General features: G+C 34.9%; 1 protein-coding gene across 13 annotated transcripts in view; it reads right to left on the reverse strand.

Moving 5' to 3' along the window:
- Positions 1-11,253, reverse strand: part of LOC111550202 (calcium-dependent secretion activator 2) — a 565,477-nt gene that overhangs the window by 308,505 nt on the left and 245,719 nt on the right. For all 13 annotated transcript variants that reach the window (XM_026454331.1, XM_026454332.1, XM_026454330.1 and 10 more), the window contains exons 4-5: positions 10,075-10,155; positions 2,912-3,148 (exon numbers count right to left, since the gene is read on the reverse strand). In XM_026454331.1, coding sequence (XP_026310116.1) covers positions 2,912-3,148; positions 10,075-10,155 — 318 coding nt within the window. The remainder of the gene's footprint in view (positions 1-2,911; positions 3,149-10,074; positions 10,156-11,253) is intronic.

Below are 11,253 nucleotides of genomic sequence, written 5' to 3' on the forward strand. Positions count from 1 at the left end.
GAAAAGATTCCTCCACTGGACCACTTCTAAGCCTGACTAATGAAGTGTGACAGCTTTAAATGGGATTAACTGCTTGCCTTTCAGAGTTTCCTTAGGCTGAAATATGGGGTCTGAGGAGCAAGGTTTGCTGAAAGAACTAGAGATAATTACTCAGTTTAGCTTGGCTGATGTCACAGGCCCTGTGACTAGAGGCGTATCTATTCTCTCTGGTGTCCTATAAACACGCACTGCACCATCATCACTTAACGCGACTTTACTTTGTTGCTGGACACATAACTCTTGCTTAAAATACTGCGGACACCGAGAACAGATTTGTATAATGCTATGGTAGGAAAATATCTGCCTTAGATAGACATAGCAACAGAGGATGTCAAAACAATTTTATAAATATGCAAGCTTCTCAGACCATGAAAAGTGAAGTTTTAGCTCGTATTCTCTGCCTAACAACCTACTGCCAACTGAACAGTCCTCCTAAACATATTGGCAATAAACGACAGAATAACAATACATAGTTATCACTTAAACATTGACTCAGCAGCCTAATTTTGTTTTCAATAGGCAAAATATAATTCATAAGTTAATCATTACAATTATTACAATTATTCATAAGATTTTTGAACAACAGAGAAAAGAGATAATGTTCTAAACTTTTAGTTCTGAATGTTTACATATAAAGATAATGGTAGACTTGTACATTATAAAAGTTATTTGCTCTACAAATTATTTTTTTCATCAATAAATTTAAATTATAGACTGGGCACAGTGTCTCAAGCCTGTAATCCTAGCACTTTTGGAGGCAGAGGTGGGTGGATTGTCTGAGCTCAGGAGTTTGAGGCCAGCCTGGGCAAGATGGCAAAACCCCATCTCTACTAAAAATATAAAAGAAAAAAAAATTAGCCAGGCATGGTGTTGCATGCCTATAGTCCCAGCTACTTAGGAGGCTGAACCAGGAGAACCGTTTGAATCTGGGAGGTGGAAGTTGTGGTGAGCATAGATAACGCCACTGCACTCCAGTTTGGGCAACAGAAAGAGACTCAGTCTCCAAATAAATAAATAAACAAATAAGATAAACTCTTGTTGGAAAAAGTTATACTATAATTAAGGGACGAATTTTGTTTTGTATAAAGTCTTAAAAAATAGAAAAGAGTTGATGTTTTGTATTTCACTCAGCAGGAGATCTGGGACAGGAATGATGAGGAAATTCTACAGGTAACATGCTATGTAGGTTCAAATTAGACATCCTTATGTTATAAGATTGAAAAAGCTGAGAAGAAACCCAGTAGTGAAACCATTTGGCAAAGTCATTAGGTAAGCCCAGAATCGAATCTTGAGTCAGAAAAAAGCCTCATAGTTCTAATATAACACTAAGTTTAATCTATTAACCTACAACTAAATCATTAATCCTGAAGTCAAGAAAGTGAGAGGCAGATGTCCTCAAGTTTGAATGTATCTCAGAGTTAAATATATGGAGAAAAAAGAATAAAAATAGAAGTTTTCTTTTTCTGCCATAAACTAAGGAAGTGAAGTTTCAATAAAGAAATTAAAAACAGTTCTTCGTAAGACTGTATTTACTTTTATTTGTCAATCAGCAAATGCAAATGGCAGCACTGGGAACCAGTAGAGAGGATAAAAGGAAGGAGCTATAAGCTTCAATATAATTTTTGAAAGAGCTATGAATTAAAGTGTCACATTGTTACTATTTACTAATGGAATAAAAATTATGAGGAGGGGAAGCTTGAGTTTAAGCCAAATGGTGATTAGACTCTAATTATTATGTTAAAATCTTTTATCTTAATGCCTCACATACATTCTTTCTCCTGGGAACTAAAGATGTCAGGGGTGTGTGTGTGTGTGTGTGTTGTGGTGTACAAACCCACAGACATATAACTAGATAAGCCCATATACATAGATTATCAATGAAGAGATATGTAAAGCATCAACAGAAAGCTGTACAAAGAGTATTAGTCTTTGGTTTCCAGTGATGTGCATAAAATAATGAAATTCTGAAGTTTTGGAGAATACAATTTTAAATGTATGACTTTTGTTCTTGCTCTAATATGTACTGTGCCTGTAATAAAACTTGAAGTCCTGAAAAAGAAGAATTCTCTATTTCTCATCATTCATGATACCTAATAATGTGTATTATAACTGGCTTATTTGATATGATCCTAGTAAAATGATCCTATGGGTAAAGTAGATTTAAAAAGAAAGGTTAACCAAAAATCTGAAAGGAGTTTCCAAATTACAAAGAATTCAATTATATGTTGAATTGCTATTTCTACCCATGTGCGTTTTGATGCTTATTTTATCAAGGAATTTCTGTTATTGTTGTATTTTTGAGACAGGGTCTCACTCCATCAGTCAGGCTGGAATGCAGTGTCATGATCACTGTTCAATGTAACCTCAACCTCCTGGGCTCAAACAATTCTCCCGTCTCAGCCTCCCAAGTAGCTGGGACTACAGGCTCACACCATCATGACCAGATAATTCTTTTTTTTTTTTTTTTTTTTTTTAAGAAAACAGGGTCTCACTATGTTGCCTAGGCTGGTCTTAAACTTCTTGACTTAAGTGATTTTCTTGCCTCGGCCTCCCAAAGTGCTGGGATTACAGGTGTGAGCCACAATGCTTGTCCTATTTTATCAGTAAACTTACACTAGCCTCACTGGCATAAAGAAGACTTGCCTTAAAACTTTTATTATTTTCTTATTTAATCCTAATACTGCTATGTTTAAAGGAAAATTTGCATTCATTTGCAAATACAAGCTGAGCGTCCAATAAATGAAGAATAATTTAACATCTCCAATATATATTACACTGTTTTAAATTCTAAAAGATACTGCAAAGGTCAACAGAAATTATTTTGCAGCCTCATTTATGCTGTCAGAGGTGAGCATGAGATAAAGCTACTTACCTCTAAGGTGAATGACAGCACCACGTCGGACTTTGATAGCTGAATCTCATTCTCATCTCCTATGTCCAAAAATGCAGAGTTCTGTGAACGTTTTAATTTTTGTAATTTAAATTCTGGACCACCTTTTGAAACTGGAAGACTTTCCAAATTGGCCATTAGCAAATTCACCGAAGACCGCAACTCTTCTATATACATATTCTCCATATCTTTTGCTATAAATTTGGGGAATTTTCTTTCCTTGAAAATAATTTTTAAAATAATAATGTTACATAAGTCATATTTCAATTTCATCATTAAAAATTTGTATGATGTATACACTTTGCTGTCTTAGAAATTACAACACTCTCAACGTATCTACCCTACTTCAGTCACTAGGCTTTAAAATCCTCAGGCTTTGGCATTTTTGGTTATATCTAAGGTACTTCAGATATCTTATTGAGGATCACTGCAGTACAAAATGAAAAAATCACACATATTTTCACATTAACTTTATTTGTGATAAGATCTGCTTAAGGAAAAACTAACTCTGAAAACATGCATGGAAGATATTTTAGTGTATAGATGAACCTTAGCCACTAGTAGCTTTGCAATGCTTGAGATAATTGGTCTATAAAAAAAATTCAGGACACACAGCTTTGCCAGTTAGGAAACAAACATTTTAACAATAGCCCTATTTCTTACCACAGATATGCATTGTTGGAAGGGTATGCTTTTTCATAAATAGGCATTAAAAACTCACATTATTGAAGAGTGATATGGTCATATTTCTAAATTTGGTAAATTTTCACATTAATGTGCCAAGATCTCTTGTGGCTATCAATTCAGTTTTTTACTAAAGGCTTAGAAAAAGTTTAAAGCAAAAGGAAATTTATGATAAAAACTATCAAGGGAAAAAGTAACAATATCAATTTGGAAGATTTTATTTTCTTGCTAAATTATATCAGCATTGTCATTCAATAATTTTAACTCTGCAATCAGATTTGTTTCTTCTGCTCAATTAAAAGGACATTCCAAATATTGATATTTACCAAATCATTCTTTGGTAGTGCCAAATCATTCTTAGAAAAGATTATAATAAATTTATATTCCCCAGAACAGCAAATGAGAGCACTTTGTTCCCTCACATTCTTGGCTCTTTCTTTAATGTTTGCCAACCTGGCACTTAGGTTTTCTCTCTTAAAGACAGATGGTATATAGTTTTACAACATTAAGCCTAGTGTAAAATGACCACCACTGCATAGAACTGGCTGAAGGATGAAAGCCTAAAGCGGCCATCTTTCAAATGACTGCTGAATGCTCCAGCACTGCCTTTACGTTGTCTCCCTTGACATCATTCAAAATCTAACCTAAGAAATCTGCATGTCTAGTACAACTGGAAAGCATCCAGCGTGCTCTTGTCAACCTGCATCTAGTCTCTGACTCACTTGCACCAGTTCGTTCATGGGATGGGAAGGAACATCTGGCACCACTTCACAGATCAGTCCCAGAGTCGCAGGCCACCTGTTTTTCTTCTTCCCCAATATAACCTTCACATATTTCTTTTTAAAATAATTTACATATAATCAAAATTAAAATTGCATAATGTCAATGCAATTTTCTAACTGTCTGCATTTTCTAATGCAGACAGATTAAATATCTACATTAAAAATGAACTTTCCCAAAGAAGGTTCTTAAGTATCCTTTTAAAACTTCTCTACAGTTTGAAGCAACATTCCAAAATAGCAAATGTGTATCCTTAAAAAAAACAGGCAACTACCCAGCTATAGAATACCTGGGTTTCCTTTAGTGGGAGAGGGGAGGGAAGGAATTGTCTTTAGAATAATTTTTCAGTATAAGCAAAGAGAGGGGAAAAAAGCAAAATGATCCATAAAAAACATATTTTATGTTTTTGGACTAACTTTAAGGCTGTCAGAAAAAGCATCCAAAACTGAGAAACAAGGCAAAGCAATAAGGGGGCAGATCCTTTCAGTGTCATATGGAAGTGAAGGCCATCCAATGATCATTTGGGGAAAAGATCTTAGTTCACCTTATTAATTATTGATTAAAGGTTCCAGACAATAAAGCTACACATTACCTTGCAAAACTGTGTCTGAAAGAGGTGCAAATAATGTTTGGTGAATAATATAACCCAAAGGTACAGTTTAAATCTGTATTACAAATTAACCAATTTTTAATTAAGCCCATTAATCTTATCTTAGTAATGCCCTCAAACACCTAGTTTTTCACATGCTCTTTGGTCTGGTTTTAATACCTAACTTGTTTGCTAATTAATTATGCACTGAATAAAATCTCTATTGTGTGCCCATTTTATATTTGTATGAAAGTCATAATTTTACCCTTAAAAAGTATAGTTTAACAAATAAAAAGGTGAGTATGTCACATATCTGAAAGTGCTGATATACTAATGCTTTGCTTTCAAATTTTCAACATGTTATGGAAAATCTGGCATTAGCACAAGAAAAAAAATCTATTTGTATTTAGCTTTAACTATAAACATTTCATTAACTATCATCTGTCAAACAAGAGAAAAGCAGACATCTCCAAAATTGGCTCTTTTATCGGTATTTCCAAATTTTTCAGGGACTAGACTATACTTGAATTTTTTTCTCTGAAAAAGCTCAAAATTCTGTTTTAAAACTTTGAGGTTTATTGATAATATTTCATCAACTCTATTTAGCCTGCTTGTGTTGTCCCTCACTGGCAAACAACAAAACTAATTGTATATCAGACAAATATACATTTAAAATTCATTCTTTTAAACTAGAATTGAATCAGAAATAGGGTTATTTCCTAGTTGTCTAACTGTGAGTCACTCTTATAAGCTATGTGTTCTAATTAGGTCCTCTGTACAGCATAGGTCACTAGTGGTCTTAATACATGGTATACCCCAAAACAATACTTGTTTATTTAAAAGGTTTTCTCATAATTCAAATATAATCACTTTTTATTAAGTGCTCTTAACCTTCCACTAGACGACATCTGGATTTCATACCCTAGGATAGTTTCTCTAAGCTGATCTCTGCGGCTTCCCATGCCCCATATTAATTTTAGGTTCTAATCTCAGCATCATGGCATCAAGTGAACTACTGGTTGTGAAGCTGGTTTCAAACCTAACTAAATTGTTGAAGTGTTTAAATGTTTTTGCTACAAATTAGAGCAGATTCAGTTATCCTTACCATATTGGTATTCTCTCTTCCTTTCAATTCAAATGAGTGGGAGAAAAGGGAGGGAGTCTACAAATAATTCAAGAATTCTTCACAGCCCCAGCTTTCTCACAAATATGCCAGCACGTAAGACTCAGTCATTCGATAGACATTCCCTGAGGGTCTGCTATATGTTCTACTCCAGGCTCCTGGACAGAACCATGAAGATAATGGACAAAGTCCTCTGCTGCCATGAAACCTATATTTTACTGTGAAGCGATACACTTAGTAAACAAGGAAATAATTTCTTATGGTAGAAAGTGGTAAGTGACATGGAGAAAAAGTCTAGAAGGAACACAGAGTGAATGGTGAGAAGGGCTGCAGTTTTAAACGGGGTGGTCGGGGGAGGTCTCAATGATGAGATGATGCCCTTTGAGCTAAAAGTGGATGAGGAAGTATGATGATTGATTTTGTTTGTCAATCCGGCTAGGGTATGGTGCTCAGTTGTTGGGTCAAATGCGAATTTAAGTGTTGCTATCAAGATATTCTTTAGATGTTAATAACATTTACAATCAGTAGATTCAGTAAATCAGATCACCCTCCTACATCTATAGGTAGGTCTCATTCACTCAGTTGAAGGACTTATGACCAAAGGTGAAGGCTTCCTAAAGAAGCAGCAATTTTGCCTCAAGACTAAAACACAGAGTTTCTCGCCTGCCAGTCCGCCCTACAGATTTCAGACTTAAGACTGTAACATCAACCCTCACCTGAATTTCCAGCCTGCCTACTTGGCCTATGGATTCTAGACTTGCCAGTGCCCACAGCTGTGGAAGCCAATTACTTGAACACCATCAATCTCTCTCTCTCTCCCTGCCCTCCCCTCCCACACACACACACACACACACACATAACATGTATGTATGCATAACATCTACTTTAAATATTATAAACATATTTATTATATGTACCTAGGTATTGGTCTAGATACATGAAAATATAGATATAATTTCCCATTGGCTCTGTCTCTCTGGAGAACCTGACTATAGCAGGGAGCAAGCCATGTAAATGTCAGTGGATGTTCGCTACAGGTGAAGAGTCAGGGCCAAGGCCCTGTGGCAAGGAAAGGCAAGGAGGCCACCGTAGCCAAAGTGGATTGAGCAAGAGCAAGAGTTTAGTGGAGGATAAAGTCAGAGGGGTAACAAAGAACAGATCACACAGGACTTTGCAGGCCATTTTAAGAACTTTTCTTTTTCTCTCAGCAACATAGGGAATCACAGGGGTAGAATCCAGGAGACTGACTAAAAGGACAGAACAATGATCCAGGCAAGAGACAAAGATGACTGGACCACACTAGAAGGGGGAGGATGGCAGCAACTGTCACATTCTGGAAATACTGTGAAGGTAGAGATAAAAGGATTTCCTGATAAGTTGCATGAGGTATGAGAAAAAGGGGTCAAAGATGATTCCAAGTATTTTGGCCTGAGTGTCTGGAAGGGACTGTACTATCAAGAATTGGCCTGCCCTGACCACTTGACTGAAAACTGTAACCACCCACACCTCCCTCTTACATTCCTCATCCCGCTTTTTCTGATCTATTTTCTAAGTAACAATGATCACCTTCCATAATTCAGTTACATGGCATGTTTACTGCTTATTGTAGGACTATCGCAAATAAAATGTAAGTTCCACCAGGGCCTGGCAGAAATATTTTTGTCTCATTTTATCCCAATGTATCCCATGTAACTAAGACAGCACCTGGCTGTGTAGTTGTTGTTCAATAAATATTTGTTCAATTAATTTGTGGATAGAAAAAATGAGGCTCGAAAGTGTTAAGTAATGTGCCTACTATTACGTTTAGAAAACAGCAATCATGAATTTGGTCACAGGTCTTTCTGGCCCTGTATACATTTTGTTCACTACTTCCTAATCACCTCTTGGCTAAAGTATTAAAGTCAACATCCCTCTTGAAACAGAGATTTTGCCCTGTAGTTTTATTGTTATTATATTGTGTTGTTCTGTGAAATACAGAAGGGGGTGTTCCTGAATGCCAACTAATAGCTATTTATCAACCACACTTCTGGAATTATCAGATTGCAGAGGCAGCAGGATGTAAGAGAGCGAGCTCAGGCTCTGGAGGCAAGGCCAGGATTTGACGTCGCCTCAGCCACTTATTTGTTATGTAATCATGGTGAAATAAATAATCTTGTCTAAGCCTCAATTTCCTCTTCCATGAAATTAATTTCATGATATCATCTGCCCTTACAAGGTTTGTAGGATTATTGTCAGAATATAATTCAACAAGGTCATTCAATTGTTATTAGCCTTAAAAATATTTCATTAAGATGGCTTCACTTTGGTGAACTTGAAGTGGAAAGCAATTAAACCCGCTCAATCTGCTATGTCAATATTTTCATCAAAAGGTATCCTATATTTAGAGGTATATTTTGCCAAACCCATCGGCTTTACTTCTTTCTCCATGCTTTTTCCACTCTATCAACATCTCTGATGAAACCATCAGGGTTTTCTCAAGAAGAAGCCTTCATGTGTTCATCACTAACCCTTTCTTCTGACTCAGCCCAGGCATTTATGAACATGCCTTCTTCTCAGTCATGAACCTGAGAATACGTCTGAGGTTTTCTTCCAGTCCCATAACTCTCCAGAAAATCACTTAAACTTTATTCTAAAGCATTGCATTTGACAATATGTCCAGTCTCAGGTGAAATCTATATACAAGTATACAACTTTTCTAGAAACCCAGAGGACAAAAATAAGGCATGTTATCCTTTCAACCATTGCCCTCTACGCAAATGTAACTCTTTGGCCCCTAATTTATAGCACACTGTATCTTCATTCATTTAGAGATTCTTCCTCATGATCTAATTCCAGCTTGGTTCTTACAACTTACTGTCACTCTTGTTACACAATTTCTCTCAATTTTTCTCATTTTATTGTTTCTCTCTAATTTCTCAACCTTTCCTCTACTTTTTAATATATGTTTAAACAGTATTAGCATTTTAAAAACATACTTATTAATCTTTACAAATACAAATTTTCTTTGCAGACTTACAAAAATAATTGTTAAAATTAGTATGGGATATAACTTCTTGAATGCTGGAGGAGTTCACTATCTTGATTTGGGAGGTGGCTACACAGGGTGTATGCATAAACATTCATTAAACTGTAAAATGAAGATGTGTGAGTTTATTGTATACATGTTATGAGAGAGATATAGAGAGACTATCCATCAAATGTTGGAAGTTTTTGCTAAACAGAAAGGAAAGGGAAAGAATCTTATGCTCAAAGCAATCAACAGCACTATAACTGCAAGTCCATTGAAAAGAACTAAAATTTTCATACTACTGAAGTAAGTTAATCAATAAACTCACTAAAGAATGATTTAGACAATTGGGTTCCAGTCTTTCTAAAAACTTTAAGTACTAGAAAAAACTCATGGCTTTTGTCTGAAATCTATTTCTATTCATGATACACAGTGATCATACAAATAAGTACAATATGATGAATTTCTTGTATCAAATACACTTTATCTGCCAGATTGTATACTAGATACTTATATTATATTTTTTCATGCATTTAGTCATTCAATTAAATATCAGTTGGAACCACTATGTGCCAGTAACTCTGCTGTATACTTAGGAATACATTATATGATTTTGTGGGGAGGAGTTTTTTCTCCCTGGTTATATTTTGCTTAGTACAACATTAAAACTCTTCTAGATCTGGCAGTTTGAGAAACTCATGCATTGCTTTAAGAAAAGTCTATAAAAGTTATCATTAAAACTAAACAGTTCACATATTAAGGATGAATATGTAAAATGAATAATATGTTCCATCTAGATAACATGCATTCAGATATTTGAGATTAAGAGGTCTATGTGTAGAGGAGAAAATGTTAAAATTATGCTGGCTCTTATTTTTAACCTATACAAAACACTTTTTCAGCTCATAGAAATCCAGGTAAAGAAAGGAATGGGGTACAGTATGTCCAAGTTAATAATTTACCTTTGCCATTTTATCTGCCAATTGTAGCCGGCCATCAAGTTCCCTTCTGATCTGGGCTGCTTGTTCGTCTGCATTATCCAGCTTAAAAACAAAACAGAAGTTACACATATTGTGATTACTTAATAGCAGTGACCCACAGACCAAGGCAAAGATTAAATGACTCAAAAATGTTTAATAGACTGTATCAGATATCTATTACAAAGAGAATACAGGAGGTTGTTTAATTAGATTGGCAGACCAGATAAATTTATTGGGTAGTTTCTCATTGTGGTTTTATTCACAAAACCACAAAATCAGGAAATTGCATTTCTTGATCATTAGGTCAGTCCTAAATAGTTTCAGATATACGAACCTCTTGTTTTGTTCTTTCAAGTTCTCACCATGTATTTCTGGAGGATGAGACGCTGAGTAATGTTTCACTTCTTTCTTTGTACTTTAAAACATTCCCTTTGTTTTAATAATACGTTTGTATTAGTACTAAACTATAAAAGTACTCTTTGATTGACTAACTTTCTACCACTTAAGTCTTCATATACTCCTCATTCTAATACCAATAGACTAATACTGCCAAGAAATCCTTCCATCCTTTTAAGGATTGGCACCATATTAGAAATCCATTCTCCTCTTCTAAATTTGACTGAAAACAAGAAAAGTGTGCTCTCATCTGTTTTTTTTTTTCTAGTGTGCTCTCTTTTTTTTTTTTTTTTAAGAAATCTCCCATTTACATGGAAAATTATTTTCACTTTATGAACTAATCCTTGACTTTTCCTATAACTTATTTTAACTTTGCTCATACCTTTTCACCCATTCACTCAATATTTATTAGTTCCTTTATAAAAATGTTAAAGTGAGGATGTTAAGTGTTAATTTTTTCAGTTTTTTCTCCTTTTGCACTCTCATCACGAAGAAGCCTGGACCGCACGGTACACGTTAGTAAAGGACCATCTAAAGATTCGATTAAGATTGAGAATAACATTAAACACTAAGGAGAATACAGTTTACTTGTTCCTTTCCTGAAGAACAACAAATTGACCAGGTTACATTTTTAAAAACATCCTCAAATAAGAAAGTCCTCAAAAAGATAAGTAGAAACAAACCAGATTAACAGGATGGTGATAAGGCAATTTATATGAAGAGTCAAAAAAAAAAAAAAAAAAAAAAAAAAAAAAAAAAAAAAAA

The sequence above is a fragment of the Piliocolobus tephrosceles genome, unplaced genomic scaffold (genome assembly GCF_002776525.5).
Source record: "Piliocolobus tephrosceles isolate RC106 unplaced genomic scaffold, ASM277652v3 unscaffolded_40, whole genome shotgun sequence".
NCBI classification, from domain to species: domain Eukaryota; kingdom Metazoa; phylum Chordata; class Mammalia; order Primates; family Cercopithecidae; genus Piliocolobus; species Piliocolobus tephrosceles.